The following is an 18,037-nucleotide window of genomic DNA, read 5'->3' on the forward strand; positions in this document are numbered from 1 at the left end:
TTGAGCCACAGTCCTACCAACACAGTAGCCTGATATGAATATTAAGCAGCGCTGTGTCCCTGCGGAGCTTTCGTTTGTAATCCTCTCTTCTTTCAGTTCAAGACATTACATGTTCAGAGTGTATCTGCAAAGCAGTCTGGGATCAGTCATTATATGTGATCAAATGAATGTGATCTTGGAATAAAATCTGTGAAAGATAATGGCAATAATAAAAACACTATTTCTCCCCTTCAGAAAGAAATGATGGTTATTAAGATTTATACACTGATGTTGCAGAAAGAAATTGATTTTTTGCTTCACAATCAAATGAAAAAAACAAGAAACACTTTCACACAAAACTAAATTTAGAATTTATTTGAACATAAAAAGGATAATACTCCACAGTTTTGGTTGGAACACAGTTTTAAAAGTACAAAGGGTTCTTGGAGGATTTACCTCCAATGCCTGATGATGGTACCTCAGTGTAAATGTCCTTACCGGGCAGCATCACCAACTAAACTAAAATCTAAGAAACCGGTATCATAATAAAAAGAGCATCTACGTATATTATTTTCCCCTCCTTTCTTTACACTGCGAGTCAGAGTAGCACGCAGACCCTTCCCCTGTCCCCACAGTTGGATATTAAGTGCATGTCCAATACATTCATTAAGGTGCACATGAATGTGTTGATCTCAGCAACAGTGTGTTGTTGTGATGGCATATCGTGAAGCAGCACAGCCTGGTGGAAAAGGCAAGAAATGCAGGAGGGTGAGGTGGAAATACACCGTACAACAGTAGTGAGTGATGTCAAACGTCATGGATAGGAAGTCTGTCTTAGCTTAGCCAGCATCTGTGTGGTTGTGATACCTCTTGTCATGACAAAGGTCAAAGGAGCTGGAGAGAGCAGAAGAAGATGTAACTTGAAGATGATTGCATGATTGCCCTTCTCCCTGGAGTTACAGTACAGTCACTAGCATGGCTCTGTGGAATACCTTTTTTCAAAACAACAAAGAAAATTCAAGTAAAACAGGATTAATGTAGGAATTATAATGCTAATTATCAAGGACCTGGAGCATGACAAGAGTATAGCCTTGGTGACAAGAAAGGGTTATTATTATTGATGAAATTGAACAGTTACGAAAATAAGAGCAACAAAATAAAAGGCCCGACATTCCTTTAAAGGGCACAAGTTCCTGGAACTAAAACACTGTAACACTGGGCAGTTGAATGTGGTGTAAACCGTTAAAAATTGCAATTAAAAGGCAATTTTTAAATAAAGAATAGGTAGATTATCTGTGGTCCAAGTTGTTTTAAATGGGTATGCTAAGAGATAGAAGTGAGCTTCAAAACATTTTATACAAGAGGTTAACAGCACTCTGTTGTACTCCTAGCTATACACCAATGTGCAGCTGATATTAAGTTAAAACAATTTTAAAAAAGCACAATAAAGCTAGTTAGGTCTCACTGTCTTTTATACAGCAGTCGTTAAGCCAAAGGCCCCTGAAGATAAATTCAGTAACACACAGCCCTTGAGTGTTAAAATACAAACGGTTTCTGAGTCAGAAAAATATAACACCCTCATTCCTGTGTTGAAAAATAGACATTTTTGGCCAGAAGGTCACAGTTCATTGATGATGTCTTCAGTAAAGTGTGTGCATGGTACAGTAGCTGCCTAGTCTTTGTGTCTGTGCTTCTGTGTACTGTTTGGACTTACAGTACACACCCACGTTGATTTGCATGTACATGCAGTGCTGTCTTGCTCATACATTTACATTCCACAGGTGTGTGTGATGCCTGGGTGTATGGCCAAAACAGTTACGACTGTATTCTTTCTAGTTGACTTTTATGCACAGCTCAGGGTGAGAATCTCTAGGTCTCGAGATATCTCACATGAAGAGAAGTTCCCTTACTATATTTCAGTAATTTAGGATTGTCAGAACAGGGGCGGTGCAGGTGAAGTGGGAAGAAGAGGGTTACGTAGTGACACAGGGAGGACAGGCTGAGGTTTAGTACCTCCTTTGCAAGCGTTCTCCTCCAACTTCTACATATTTAAAGCTTGTTTAAAACCTCTTGCCCATTATCTTGTACTCATTTATGTAAAAAGTGGATGAATCCACCCTTTGTCTCCTTTCTTCATCTTGATTTTTATTTCCAGTCAGAAGACGTCACTGTTGCACCCATTAGCAAAGTCATCTCGCCGCACCCAGACATCATGGTCCTTGTCTGTGGCCTCCTCCGCTGCACACTGCTTTAAGGGGGTGAGCTTTAGGGTTGGGGTTGCACAGCGTGACAGAGAGACACCACATGAGGAGTCTGAATTATCACCATGCCTTATTTGATCAGTTTTCTCATCCTGAATCATACTTGGCATGGTTTTACCTGTAGTCTCTACCTGTCTGTTCATCTCTCCACCCTGTAGGTCGAGTCCTTCCATCTTCCCTTCCAGGTCGGACGGTTCTGCTGATGCAGCTCGGACAGACTTGCAGTACTCATCATCGTCGCTTAAAATGTCCGTCTCCTTCACCTGCCCCATGTCAATGCCCTCTCCCTGGTCTTCATAGCAACCCAGGTTAAACTGCTCTTCCACCCAAAGGTCCGTGTCCTCCCGTTGAGGTTTGTGGGACTGAAGGAGGACATCCTGAGACAGTGGTAAGTAGGAGCTAGGGTATGAAGGGAGGTGGGAGGAGTTAGAATCTATGTTGTTGTTGCCATGGAAAATCAGGTCAGTATCTATGGTGAAGTGGTTCCTCGTCAGCTTCCTGTGGCCCAGCTTTCGAGATGGAGCTGAAGCTAAACAGGCAGAAAAAGACTTTTTTTTTAAAACAAAGTAAATCTGCAAAGTTATTGGCACAACATGTTGCTTAGCTTTTGAGGTTTCTGTAAACTAGAACTAGTGTATATTAAAGCTTTGTCACCTGCTCTGCTCATGGCAGTCCGCGCCCCTTTAAGGGCACACAAGCGTTTGCCCCCGTATGGGACATACTGCTGGTTGGGTGGTAGAGCCTCAGTCTTAAGAAACTGCCGGCGCTGCTTCTCCCTAAGGATGGAGTGGACTGCATTCTGGAAGTCCTTCTTACTAACTGGAGAGCTGCAAATTGAACAGAAACACAAGAATATATGTATATATATATATATATGTATATACACACACATACTAAAATTGTCTTTTTGCTGTTGTATACCTTCAGTTTTGAATGTGTTAAATACGTGTGTACTGTTTATTTTGGGGTGGGGGGATCATACCTGAAGCACAACTGGAAGGTTCTCTCTGGTCTTCCTTCAGATTCAGATCTTGTGTGAACTATCTCACACACTGCAGTACCCTCAGAGTCTGAGAGAGGGAGCGAACAGCAGAGAAGGGAAATGTGATTTACTTTTATCAAAACATTCTGTTAATTACCATCATCGATTTCCTTCCTTTTAGCAACAGGCCATTAGACATATAAACAATCACACTCGAGCTGAATCACCAGAGGGTGATATCCAGGACAGATATAGGATGTGAGGTAGATTGCATGCAGACCCACTAATAGGTATTTATCTGTTTTGTTTACAATGGTTCATCATTTATTTTCTGTGGGAGCAAAACAGCAGCAGCACTGAGTGGACTCCAGAGCCTTTGAAGCTATCAGAATTTATAGTACTGGGCCTTCGGAATTGACCTTTGTGGTTTGTGTGACAGACTTTCTCACATGCAACGGAGTGACCACAGTGACTTCAGTATAAAAATGGCATCATTTGACTCGACATAAAAATGAAGAATATATTTATTCGTAAAAAAAACCCAATATGTGCACTTTCAAACTGCAGGCAAATCTCCTGTGGAGAGGAGCAGAAATTTAGTTCAAGCACCACCAAAATACTAGGTGTAAAGCCCAGTTTCCCCCTTTTGAGGCTGTATACTTTCAGCACAGATTAAAGCTTCTTAATCCAAACACATTCTCACAGAATGATGTAAAACATATGAAATGATATATAGCACAGTATACATGAAACACAGAATGTAGCATGGGTAAAAACCACAATTCTAAAAAGCTGGAGTTTATAAAGTTTTATAATGATGTAATTTTACACTGTGGTCATACTAGTCAATAAAGTGAATATTTGGTGTGCAGCTTATTTAAATAGACCTACTTGCTAGGGGACGGACTTGCAGAGAGTCTGTTGCAATCATGTGACGGAAACGGAAAGGATCCTTGTCATCAGTGACAGACACACGGTGAGATCCACCCTGGAAAAGAGAGACCGGTTTAATACCCAACATGCAATACATCAGCGTGACACCAGAGAGCACTAGAGTCCAGTGACAGACAGAGGTTTAACAGACTACTGTGTTGCACTAAGGGAACAGTAAAGTGTGTGTGCAAAGTCTTTTTAGTCGGTTCAGTTGGCAGCAACTAGCCTCATTCAATAACTTTAGCCCTTCTGGAAAACATTGATGGAAAACATTAACCCTCATTTTTGTTTTATCTTTGGGGGCTGGATGTTGTTGTGCCACACTAAACTAAACAAAGTTATATAAAAAACACATATTCACTCCAACATAATGTTTCTGAGTCTGGAATTAATCAACAGAAAATGGGAAAAGCAATACTTACAATTTTTTTCCTGTGCTTGGAGCAGTCTTTGTACACAAATACAACTGCTGTTTTGAACACTAAAGGAGAGATAAAGTGGGAAATGAAAGAAACCATTAGGAGGGTCTGCATTAATTTATCACATATTTATAAAAAACATTCTACTGCCCAATTTATTACACTGACAATTTGATGCACTGGATGCTTTTAGTAACAGCTTTCAAGGAAAAATAGCCTTGAATAACATCACATGTACAAAGCAACCATGTCCTCTCGCTATCATCTAGCCAGCGAAAGCCCCATGGAAATGTTGTTTATTGTTGTGTTTGTTGTGTCTTGTTGCTTTTCTTTTCTTTTCTCTTTCCTCTATCCACTCACTCCAACCAGTCAAGGCACAAGGACGTCCACCAAGAGCTGGGGTCTGTCCGAGGTTTCTTCTCCCCTTCTCAGGGGGGATTTGTTGGCTTTTTCCTCTATAGTATTAATAATAGTATATATTACAAAAAAAGAGCGATAAGAATTGTGCATAAGATGGGGTACTACAGAAAAGTGAAACTTGACACAGTTGCCATACAGTAGATTTAGCAAACCCCAATGTTGGTCGCAATGGATTTTGTTGTGCCACCTGAAGAATAAGTTCATGTACTCATCACTCTCACTATTCCTCAGTATTATGAGATGATATGTAGTAAAATCGTAATTTAAATGCACTTTGTTGCTGACAGAGAAGTATCACTGTAAGATCTAGAGAAATCTAAGGAATTTAGGTTTTAAAAATGTGGAGTTCAGGAGGAATTGTGTGGTCTGTGCTTTATGATATTAACATTAAACATGATGATATGTTTTTAAAAATAGCAACTGTTTTTCAGAAATAATTCTGGACTCTGTCTTACAGGAGAAGAATTGCAGAGAAGGGCTCATCACCTGAACCTGACCAGAGATCAGTAAGTACCATTAGATCCTTCTTGTCTGATGATGTCATGGGGTAGGACTGGATAAGTCTGATTTCTTCCTACTCCATTCAAGCATGTACTAGGTATAAGCAAATTGATATTGGATTAGCATTTGTTGGATATGTGTAAAATTATGTGTGTTGACATATCAACTGTCTTTACATGCTGGAAAGAATAAATCAAATCAAAAATCAAATCAAATCTAATCAAGGTGAGATGACTTTTGTTGTGATTTGGCTGAATGTAATATTTATTGTATAAGTGTCTGAGCGGAGGAAAATTTCAAGACAGAAGGTATTGCTGGGTGTGTGGGATATCTCAATGCAAGGACAGCATGGTACACTTTATATGAAAAGTAAAAATAAAAATCAAATCTTTCCACAATTTAATTGAAGAGTGCTTTACTCCTTACCAAAAGCAGCTAAATCAGGGTCTTTTTTGCTCTTGACTAAAAAGGCTGGAGGGTTCATCCACACCACTGTGGAATGTAGCAGAAGATCCCCCATCGAGAGGTCAGCCACCTGACAGAAGTAGAGTTAATAAAACCCTTTGTAACACATATATTTAAGTCAGTGGATAACTTTCAAGATGACAGATAACATTGACCATGTTTACCTCTTTCTTATCTGCAGTTTGTTCATATATTAGCTGGTCGAAAACTGCGCCATACTCCTCATGGAGCTTTTGCATCTCGTTGATGTGACTTGCAACCTTGTTCATGGCCTTTGTTGCAACTGAATGGAACAAACATTCATCAATTCCAAATTATAATTACCATTCTTAGATGATACTCTACCAGCTTCACAACTGTTTAGTGTTACATCAAAAAGTGAATGCAACATTGAAAGAGAGAGAGAGAGAGAGAGAGGGAGACAGGCTTACGGTCTAGGTGGTAGTGTTCCTCACTGTCAGGGTCAGTGAGAGAGTACAGCTCCTTTAGCAGCAGCGGGTACTTCAGGACCCTCTGAATGGGTTTGATCAAGTAAGACTCCAGTGTGGATGAATGTTGCTGTCTGGGGTTTCTCTCAGCCAAGAAAGCCTTGAACTCCGGGTCAGTCTTTGCTGGAGGAGCAGAAATATGAGTATTTCATAGAGGGGTAAAAACACTGAAACAGATATGGACAAATGCACCAGAAAGACAACCAGAAAAAAACTGTTAGATAAAAGGTGGAAATTAAAGTGCAAGGGGCAGAAGCTATACTTTCAAATGTGCCTGGACAGGATGATCACACACACTCTCAGTCTCAAGTTTATGCCTCATATGAAAATACTAGTTGCAGCTAGTCATCTGTGCTGCCTGGCATGCGACTAAAATAACAAGCTTTCTCTGCTATACTTGCCTGTTAACTATCACATGGCAGTGATGCTACAGGGAAATGATCAATGCCAGTCCAAATGTTTTTACCTTTAGCCAGGACCTTTGGGACCTTGGTGTGACTGGCACAGAAGGCACTGTAGATTTTGAAGTGATCAGCATAATGCAGGAATGAACCACCCACGGAGAAAAGCACTTTCTGTGGAAACAGATAAGCATGTCATGTCATCACATTCTAAGTATTTTGGATTTTAATCAGGGGAACAAGTTTATCGAGTACTACTTGAGGCAGGTCTCTCAGTTGGATTTGATCTGTGGGTGAAAGTGGGTGGCCACAGCAGTTAGAAAAAAGTAAATACAACCAAATTCATTATTTGCACTGCTGACCCTGGCCAAAATGAGCCAGGGCAAACATGCCTGTTCAACTGCAATAACACCATATATAATTTTTAAATAGCTGCATGTAGTGGAAGTAATCCTAAAATGAGACAGCTACTAGAGGATTTAAAACTAAATCATGCATGGAGTTAAAGAGATTGACCTTCTCTCACCTTAAACTGCTCTACCCTTTCCAGTTTGTCAAGATCTGGCACCAGCCTGGTTCCATCTTCCAGTGTTCGGAGAAACTCCACCTGGAACTCCACCATCTCCCTGAGGTTACCGAACAAGACGTCCAGCTACAACAACAGAGTATCATTCAGACTGCTATTATTTATGTATCTATTAGTTATGTTATGTGTGTTTATGATAATTCTGTTGTAAATAATGAGTTTTTTATTGAGGTATATAGCACAGGTAGGACGTACCTCATCCTGTGTAAGGAAGCTTTCTTTCTGCAGAGGTGTCAAATAGCACTTTATTAAGCAACCCAGGTCCTGGAAAAGGTGAAAAGGAAGGGAATGTGAAAACTAAATATTCAAGGAGGAATAAGGCACAACATTTCTTGATAGTGTGGCACCATTACTGATAAATTTAAATAATAGAAGGAAATCAGTTTGCATGGGCATGAACATATCCCACCGTGACATGAAAAGTATGTCAACATCCTGCATATAGCTATTACAATAATTATGACACTCCAACAACAATACCTGAGTGTACCTTTGTCTATTATCATTATAAAACAGATACAAATGTGAATGACTGACTCAATAGGCGTTAATTTATGCAGTCAAGATTGTCTAAAACAGTCAAGCATTCCAGACAGCTCATACTCACATTGACGTAAGTCTTCTCTGTTTCCACTAGTTCATTGATGACCTTGCGGAGTTTGTCAGCGTGCGAGAGCTGTCTTTGGGTGGCAGTTCCTGCTGTGGGTGGTAAAGCTGCAACAGGACTCGGAGAGAGGGATGATGAAGATGACGATGAGGACGACGACATAGGGCACTCCAGGGAATTCATGTCATGGAGACTGCGGCAGAAAGCAGTGACCTGCTCTGTGCTCTGTTCGGAAACAGACAAAGAAAAAAATAATGCCAGTGCATTTCTGGTATGAATCTTCTAAGAGATACTATAAAAGTAATGGGCGATATGACAGAAGCTCCTCCACAAAAAGAAAAAGAAAAATCATTGAACATAGGCTTGTGTACATGACTAAAATACAAAACCAGGATGTCATGAGTGATACACCTATTTTTTTTCTTTGCTCACACACAGATACAGTACATTCCATACAAACTGGAAAATATGCACATTCTTGCAAAACCTGTCATAACAACACCCACCTACATCCCTGGTATCAAAAATACCAAGCATGAGCAGACCTGCCAGAGCAGAAAGGAAGTCGGCTTCATGTTAAGGGGGCACTCTTCCCCTCCACCTCCGTCTGGCAGTACAGACCAATATTAGCTGATTACACCACTACCTTTAAAAAACTAAATTGGCAAAGATTACAAGTTTCATAAAAAAACAAAGAGAGACTCAACAGCTTCTGGAAAAAGCTCAGGTGCATCTTCTTGATGTGCAACAGCAGCTGAAGAATTACATAGTGCAGCCAACACAGAAATGTTAGTATCAAGAGCTTCTGTCCACTTTTCATTCACAGTTTTATGGCTGTGATGGTGAGCGCAACAGTGCGTAGGCACCAGAGGCAGAAAAACAGAGAGACAGTGATAAAAGAGTCATTTAAAAAGTCAGAGGCTGGGTGTGTTAACACAAATCTGAAATGTACTGTGAGTAATACAGCTATACTTATTCCTACAGTTCTAAAAACTATTGTTAATCTTTCCAGTGTCTGCAAATACAACATAATAATTTATTTGCAGTGAACAAAAATGCTGTTATTTCTGGTGTTACATTCTGGTGAATCTGTGGTTTGATGTAATTGTTTGTGGACCAGGCAGGCTGATGCTAGAACCACAAGGTCTGTTGAGCAAGAGTCAGTTACATGTTACAAAGCAGCACAATAGCAATAGCACTGAGTTACATTTATGGTAAATTAGGTTAAATTAATGTAGGTTAAAAAAATGTTATCAAAAAGACAAATTAGAAAATAATTCTCCTTGGAATGTAAGTGGATGAAGGAGCTCAGCCCACACAAACACTAACTGCAAGAGAGGTAAATGCCACTGATATTCATAAAATAAACATTTACAGAAATAAGGCAGATGTTTTTTTTATTTCTTATCAGATATTTTATACTCTATAGCAAGAACAAGCAAAGTAGCACAGCTAGACAGAGTGAGTTGTTGCAGGGGAACTCTGGGGACAGCTGATCAAGTGATGCAAGCCAAAACCTGCTTCTGCAAAAAATGCAAATCAGGAGCGACCAAATTTCCAGGCGTTGTTGAGTTTGATGGGATTAATGGTTCTAATTCAACCCTGCGGTTGGGAGAGTTAGTCATATGAGTACATCTGCAAAAGTACTGTATGTCACACAAACGCCTTTCATCCGTGTGTATGGAGTCAATGAAAATGTTCTTTAACTTTAACATTGCACCTGCTTATGTGTTTCTACCAAGTATCTGACATATACAGACCAGCTGACGACTTGTCTTTGCTGATTCCAGGGTTTGTCTCCTGCTGGGCTGCAGCAATGACAAACCCGGTTTCCCATTGTGGTATTCAAAACGCTTTCACGGCACTGCTGTACACACACACACACACACACAACAGACATGCTGATACGGAATATTCTTTGTATTAAATTAAGATGAGCTCCTTCAGTGACTTAAAGAAAACCACAGCTACAACACGATAAAATAATCATACGCAAGTGAAAATAATAATAATAATAATAATACAGCCTAGCCTGCCCTGTTGGATTCAGTTCTTGCTCATGTCAGTCATTTGCACTGGAGTGGGAGCATCACTTACATCTAAAAAAGTATCTGCATTGCCAACAATTTAAAACTCCCCAAACTGGACACAGAGCTGAGATGATGTATTGGCTTTGTGATTAATATTTAAATATATGGAATGAAAATGCTGAATACACAAAACAGAGCGACACCACTGGGAGTCTTGTCTTTTAGGAAGCAAGGTCTTGTCTTTGACAGCCAGAGGACTGTGACAGATGGAGTTGCAACAGAGAGAGATGACAGCAGGAGATAGAGATAAATGGATGGGCTGGAGAAGGGTGGCTGACTTCTTGGTATGTGGGCAACATAGTCTCAGGCAACAAAATGATGTCAGGAATTAGATTTTTTTTTTATATTTAGAGGCTAATAATCAAGATTAGCAGTGTTCTGGTCATCCGTTCAGTCAATTGTGTCATATAATATATGACAGTTGGCAGGTGGCTCTTGTTGTTTTTTGCAGCATTGCATCCTACAGTGCAAGGGAGCCTGGTTAATAAGTAGTGTTTGGTGTTTTTTTTCCTATTCTACTGACATATAAATAGGATGACACAGTGGGATCTGAACACTGTGGTTAATCTCATCACAATGTGTAATCAGACAGAAAGCTTATATAAATGTATTGCTCCACCGGGAATTGAACCTTGCTGCTATGGTGACATAATCACTGACCTCTGCAGGACCAAATTCACACAAATCCAACAAATGCCATTGTGCGTGTGCAGACGCACACTGCTTACCAGCTGTAACATGTAGATGGATTCAGTCGAGTGTTTAGCGTTGCTGCTTCTCTTAAAGGCTGATATGTCAGCAGGTCAAGCAGAGTTCACTGAGAAGTCAGGAGTCCCTTTTCTGATCCAGCTTTTCTAGTGCAGGTAGCTTCCATTCCTTTGTGCCACTCAGAGTCAGAAGTCTTTGTTTTTACCTTAATCCACTGATACACTCACTGTGCAGGATGTATGGAGGTGGAACTTGTCCAGCCAAATGGTACACCTCTACAGAATCTATCAGTGTCTTTCTCGGTCTCCTGACTGCCTCTAGATACTCCTCCAGTCGTCTCCCTGTTTATACTCCCTCTTTTTCTCTCTCTGTCTGTGCTTGATTCTCTCTCTCTCTTCTGTCCAGGTATTTGAGCACCACAGCCACGTAGAATACAACATTAGATAGCAAGATCAAGCATCACATCCTCATGAAAGAAAAGAGGGGTGGAGAAAGGAGGAAGGAAGCTATGGGTGGTGAGAGCCAAACACTTCAGCAGAAAAAGACAACAGACATCTGGCTTTGTTCTCGCTGTCTCTCACTCTGTCTATTCCTCTTTTTCATCACAGCTCAGAGACCTCTGTCACTACGACTGACAAGGTCAACAGCCTTGGTAAATATGTATTTTAGCTCATATTCATGTCATTGACACGGTGTACTAACAGTGCAGTACAATTCAGTTCCATAAAGATTACATGATCAAAAGGAGCAAGTAAAATAAAAAATGCACTGATGATTCTGATAGTCAAAGTAGCTTGAAGTAAATTTTAACCAATATTTGCTGAAATTTCAAATAATTGCTTCAGTCTAAAATTTGAAATTCACACTCCTTTGTCAGTGAAGTGATGGCTTATAATAGCACACTTTCTGCACACTAGTCATTCCTGAGAAACACGAGTTACTTTAAGGAATAACATCATGCCCTAATGCCTTAAACTGTTTTGTTGATCTGAGAGTGGTGATAAGAAAAAAAGTGTTATGGAAGCTGAATTTAAAGAAAAGGCTGAGGATCGTCCTCCCTCAGGCATGAATACTAATTATGATTAAAATCTTAAATCTAAAATAAATTGATCTTAAAGATGTTTGTGTAAAAAGAAACAATTTTTTGTTAAATCCAATGATGTAAATCAGTACAAAGTTATATATGTGTACACCCACTGACCTACTGTGCTCACACGCAATACACAAATCTTTGACCTCAGACATGTGAAACCAGCAACAGCTTAGGAAATAATATATAAACAAACAATGAGAAGCAGTCAGAAAGTAAACAAAGAGAGCTCAGGAAGCAGTACCTTTTCTCAGATAAGCCCAATGCATGCATTCTCCAACCACAGAGACAAATCTTCATCTTTTTACAAAATGTACTACATCCCAACCCGCCCTCCGGAACAGAGAGGGAGAGAGGTGCAGCATGAGGGAGGAGCGTGGAGGCAAGCTCCAACCTGCTCTCATATGCACCCGCCAGCTGAAACCATGCACAGTGAGAGCCTGGATAAACAGAGATTACACATATCCACACACTTGGCATAACCACTCTGCTTATAGCATTTTGACATGTATGACGTATGATTAAATAGAACTACAGTAATTTTGATAAAACATATTCATAACTCATCTCACCTTGGACATTGTTTTTCAGAGAAAACTGTCAGCGAACACAAAAAGAGGGAAGAAAAGGGAAGGGAGAGTCTTAAAGTTCACTTTTATGTGAAATCAGGGAACAGGCAAATCCATAAATCCCAGTGAGGAATGATGGGATACACGGCACAACACAGAGAGAGGCTTTAAATCACTTAATCTGAGGTGAAAAGACCATCATGTCATGACATGAGTCTTCACAAATATACATGTGAACATCGAACCTCTGAAGCACTTGATTTGTGGATTGCAAATTTCTTCTTCCTATGAGGAAGAAGCGAGAGTTAAGTGGAAGGCTTTTTCCTTTCTTCAGCATCAATAATAGAACAAAAAACCCAGTCCTGTACATTTCAATTATAGACTGTATTATAAGGAATCAAATCTATAAATAGTTAAAAACTGAAATAATCCAGTCAGGACTGATAATCCTTCTTCATTTTGCAGCAGATTGATTCAGTGTTAGAAACACTATTGTTGTCATTCAGTCTTAATGAATCAGCACAGAGCTCCCTCCAGTGGAGGACTGTGAAACAACAGCAGCAAGTCAGACAAAGGCCTGATTAGAGGACGGTGACAGGAGAGAAATGAAAGGAAGATTTAAAGAATATTATTTTAAGGCTAAAGCCATACAGCACTGATGCTGTGGATTTTTAGTCATGAGTAACAACATTAAACTCACTGCATGCAAGCATTTATTAAACCTTATTTATTTATTACCACTAGGAGTCAATCAAAACAAAGCTTGATTAAAACTGTCCCCCATCTTTCAATTTATTTATTTTCCACTTCACCTGCCACAAAGCCAGAATGGAAGAAGTGTGTAAATTATAACCAGCACTTCTAAGTAAAGCTGACTATGCCATGGAGAACACTAGCAATCACCGTCATCTCTTTTATCACTCTTATCCAATGCAATCACCATTTTATTCTCTGGTTAGTTTATCAAATTGAGGAGGTGGCTCCGTGCTTTGTCTAAAATAATGAATCTCCTTGTTTCCTCCAGCTATCTAGACACTCATTTATCTCCACTAAATGATGTGAGACACTGTGGAGAGTGAAGTAATTAGAATGTGGGGATAATTAAAATTGTCCCACTTTGCCTGTTTTTCCTCGGTCTTGCTACCGTGTGACTGCAGGCACTGGGTGAAATGAAGAGATGCAATGCTCAGCACTTCAGTGTTTTTCAAAAGAGGACAGCAGGAAAACAAAAGAGTAATCAACATGAAGACAAAAAAGAGCAAACGACAATGAATGATTCTGGGAGTTTCCGGGGATTCTGTGGCAAGTTTGGACTGTCTTTGTTGACAGAGGAAGCTTCCAAGTGCTTCATGCTGAGGTCAGAGCTCCCTCCCCACTGTAAAACTAAGGGAGCTGAGCTGTTTGAGAGCCAACAGCAGCCCCATGTTGTTTATGATCATGAACAGCAGGGGTTTAGTGAGGAGGGAAGGTGAAGAAGGACAGGAAGTCAGAAGGAAACTGGAAGCACAGGCAACAAAAGAAGCATTCACACAAAGGATGGCAGATAGGCAGACGGGATCTGTCATGTCTGAGACAGGACATGCTCACATCTTTGCTTTGAATTATGGAGATAAAGTATATGATAGTACCTCTTTAAAAGCAGAGAAAATGGAGGATGAGTAAAGGAGGCAGCAGATGGAAGTCAGGGCAGAAATCATGCAGCACATGTCAGACTGAAACAGAAGGTGACAGACTGAAAGGTGAGATGAGGATCAGAGACTTCCAGAGCTCCTCTTTTTCCCTGGATTGCCTTGCTTGCAGGGCATTATTTTACCTTCTATAATTATGTAAAGCCAACCTCAGATAAACAATATTCTCATTATTGTGTCTCCAAAGGGATCTTAACCAACCTTCATTTTGTGCTGACTGAAGACTTGAAATCTGTTTTTACTTAAATTCCATATAGAGTTATCCCCCTCACTTAATGCTACTGAGGTGTTACACACAATTGCCTCAAACACTCTGTAAAGTCATTACACACCATCAACTTTTAAACATTAAAACAACTAAACCCCAAAACTTTAGTAAAGTACTATGTAAAGACTGTACGCTGTATTTTGTTTTGCGCTCTGTTAGAATAAATTTTAATGGATTTTCTTTTGCATATTACATCGCTATGAGGTTAAAATAGCAAAGTCTTTAAGTTTAGAATGGCTGGATGTTTTAACCACATCAACACATCAAGTGCACTGAAAAAGACTTAAGCAGGCCTCTCATCCCTATCCAGACATCCTGGCAACCAGATCTGTCGCTACTTCTCTCATCTTCTCATACTTTGCTCCCAGCTGATGATGGCACATTGGAGTCACAGACCCACCGCTGTCCACCAGGGCTGAGTCTAGGCTGGAGCTTAATTCTCCCTTGAGACTGAAGCTCACTGACAACATATCCAAGTGAGAACACACAGCACAATCCCTTTCCTTTCCTTATCGCTTCTTCATGTCTGGCTATCAAAAGAGAGTTACAGAAAATGTTTCTGGTGCTGACTGGTTATCTGACATCACCATGGTAATGGAAGTGACAGCCGTATCCAGGGGAGACTAGCTGGCACACGACGCGTTCCAGCAATCAGTGTGCCGACCCTGATCAGACCAGACATAATCGTAATTAGAAAGTGATGCTGTTCACTCACTCTTTCACTCACCTGTCTGTCTCCATCTCTGTGCTCCAGAGCACTCACACATTCAGGATATTCTGTACACACACATCTGTCCATGTGCTAGGACTGACATGCTGACATAATAACTACTGAACCCACCACAAACAACAATCACATTTACCATCAAGTTGAACCTGAATTTATAAAAAAGAAACTTCAAAACAATTATGTGGGGGTGAAACAGGCTATCTAAAAAGCCTCTGAACACATCCCAGCTTTTCATTATATTGCTTTTGACTTTTTGGCTATATGCTATGCTGACAGAGAAAGAAAAAAAAAAAAACACCTGACAGAAACATTTAAGACCTGCCAGAAGGTTTCTATAATCATAAAAACGTGGACTTTAAGTGTTTGTTCAAACATACATCAGAACATGTTGGCCTGTGCAGTTACCTCACTGTTTTCTTTTTATGCTGTACAGATCTGAGATCTAAAATGACGGTAAAACACACACATACATTATGTTTCCATCACTCCAGGGGACATTACATTAACAATAATTTCCTAGAGACTTACCTTTGCCTTAACCATAACCACTACTTGCCTAACACCTAACCTCACTCTTATCTTAAACCAAGCCATTACACTAAAGTGTAATAATTTGAGGACTTTCTTTTGTCTCCATAAGGACATCAAGTCCCTATAACATGAGTAATACCAGGCCACACGCATACACACACACACATAATTCAGCAGACTGAAAGCAACACAACAGTGCAGCATTCAAAATCCCAAATACACACATGCAAACTGAGACCAAAGTTGTTGGTCTGCAACAACATGGTGGGTATGATACTCTGACCTTTGTACAACCCGACTGTTAATCTCCTTTTCTGTTGCATGAAAGTGCCTGTGTGTGTGTTTGGCTTAGTGTCTATACATACCAAAGTTATGTCTTTGCATGTCATATCATACCTTATGTCCAGTGCCCTTGCAGACTTTGTCTTCCTGATGATTTGCTTTGCTCTGCAGGGTCAGTCGAGGTCCTTCTTCCAAAGTCTCACTTGGGCTCTCCACTGTCAACCCTGACACCTCATCCAGGATGTCCTCTATAGACAGAAGGACAGAGTTCACAAAAGAGCAGGTGAACTTACAGCATATGCTGAGTGTAGTTAAATAATAGGAACTTCTTCCTAATAATTTGTTACAGCCTCTTTTGTAAAATCAACAACCTGCTCTCATTTATTTGATTCACTTAGTCCACAATTCCCCCTTTAATGGAGTTCAGATGTTTCCTGTGGATTTATGCACAGTACACTTGCCTGTTGAAAAAGTAAATGGTTAGTAGGTATCCCCACTCTGTTAGACGCTGCTTTCTCTACAGTTCAGCATGACAAACAAAATAATGTAGCATCCTTAGTATTTTTATGATATAACTGTATGATCACACTGGTTCTTATTCCAACCTTATCCATAGTAACTTCCAGTATAATGTCTCTTCTGTGTTGAAGAGCTCTTGTGTTCATTTGTCTCCTCTTGAGCCTATCATCGATAACCTCCACCTGTCCACTGGAGTGTTTTTATTTCCTCTCTGACCCTTTCCATATGGCCTATTCTACACAGTGACAGCCCCACACCGCTGAAGGATTCATATTAATATTCATACTACTCTGAGTCCCTGTATAAACAATGCCAGCTTGTCAGCTTGTGCACTGTAAGCCCCAGTTTATAAAGAATACAAGTGGTGCCCTTGCACAGACAAAAAGAGCAGGTCATAGGAAAGCTGGCGGCTGCCTGCAGGTTAGTTATCAGACAGCATCCATGCATAATTAGCAGATCGTCCTTTTCACCCTCTGATTAAAAAGACATTTCCCCACCTGGATTCTGCTTAGTTCGCCACACAAAGTTGGAGCTTCAAAAAATCTTCATTTTTCTTGTTTTGAAAGAAGTTTGAAATTAAAAGGACAAAGAGGAGGACTGTGCAATCCAGATTCCTTGATCTAAAGTGCATTTGTTTTTTCTTTTTTTAAAGAGCCAACTGATTAAACTCCCTCATCAATAATCTCATTTTACCTCATTTTAAAAGCACATTTTGCATAACACCATGGAGTACTTTAAAACTTTAACTGAGCTAATTGCTGAACACGTGTCAATACTGGTGTAAGTTACAAATCAAATGCATAAAAATCAAGTTTCTTCCTCACTTTTGACCTCCTCATTTCTACCTAATTGAATCCAAGTTATAATTTAAACCTAAAAAAGAAGCTCATTAAATTTATCACAAGAGAACACTGTTTGTATACAGTGTAATATAACTTGCCTTTATTCAAAATTAAATAACATACAACAGGAAGCTTTACCCTGGCTCTGAGAGAAGATGTCTGTGGCTAGGTCATGCTCCCCGTCCGAGCGCCGGGGTGGAAGGGAGCACAGTACCCGGGGGTCCAGCTGGGGCAGGGTGCTAATGCTCAAGGTCAAAGCTTGGTTTATAAATGCAGCCCTCATATCATCCATTTGGAGTGTAGATGCATGTTTGCCATTGAGAAACAGGATCTCATCCCCCGTTTTCAAACCTGGTAGAGAATGAAAGTGAGAATGTAACATTTATCTTGTACAGGTAGCTCCTTAAATGAGTCGCCCTTAAAAGTGGCTTTGTAAAAATGACACTGTAATTAAAGCAACATTAAGTTTCCAGTGTTAATGTATCCAAATTATCTAGACAAAAAACACTTTAGTGCCATACTTTAATGATATGCTGGTACTTTAATGTGTTCAAATTACATGCAGTGCCTCTTTGCTTGAGGCGAATACTGATCTAATGAGATTCATTTGGTTTAAGGAGGATGCAGTGCTTTAGTCCTGCCCTGTATGTATATAGTTCTTCACTAGAGAACCTCTTC

At 40.0% G+C, this 18,037-nt stretch overlaps 1 protein-coding gene across 6 annotated transcripts in view; it reads right to left on the reverse strand.

Moving 5' to 3' along the window:
* Positions 1–326: 326 nt before the first annotated feature.
* LOC109959263 (T-lymphoma invasion and metastasis-inducing protein 1-like) overlaps positions 327–18,037 on the reverse strand; it is a 54,812-nt gene continuing 37,101 nt past the window's right edge. The window contains exons 16-31 of one of the 6 annotated variants that reach the window (XM_020598488.1): positions 17,498–17,710; positions 16,113–16,246; positions 8,043–8,267; positions 7,631–7,699; positions 7,376–7,501; positions 6,915–7,023; positions 6,392–6,571; positions 6,125–6,243; positions 5,922–6,030; positions 4,578–4,636; positions 4,114–4,210; positions 3,223–3,310; positions 2,895–3,067; positions 2,359–2,769; positions 847–971; positions 327–718 (exon numbers count right to left, since the gene is read on the reverse strand). In XM_020598488.1, the coding sequence (XP_020454144.1) occupies positions 865–971; positions 2,359–2,769; positions 2,895–3,067; positions 3,223–3,310; positions 4,114–4,210; positions 4,578–4,636; positions 5,922–6,030; positions 6,125–6,243; positions 6,392–6,571; positions 6,915–7,023; positions 7,376–7,501; positions 7,631–7,699; positions 8,043–8,267; positions 16,113–16,246; positions 17,498–17,710 (2,219 nt within the window). In that variant the 3' untranslated portion in view covers positions 327–718; positions 847–864. Of the gene's footprint in view, positions 2,770–2,894; positions 3,068–3,222; positions 3,311–4,113; positions 4,211–4,577; positions 4,637–5,921; positions 6,031–6,124; positions 6,244–6,391; positions 6,572–6,914; positions 7,024–7,375; positions 7,502–7,630; positions 7,700–8,042; positions 8,268–16,112; positions 16,247–17,497; positions 17,711–18,037 lie in introns of all 6 variants that reach the window. The other 5 variants (XM_020598487.1, XM_020598491.1, XM_020598489.1 and 2 more) reach the window with 5 other exon arrangements.

This window comes from Monopterus albus, unplaced genomic scaffold (assembly GCF_001952655.1).
Source record: "Monopterus albus unplaced genomic scaffold, M_albus_1.0 scaffold38.1, whole genome shotgun sequence".
In the NCBI taxonomy this organism is placed as follows: Eukaryota; Metazoa; Chordata; class Actinopteri; order Synbranchiformes; family Synbranchidae; genus Monopterus; species Monopterus albus.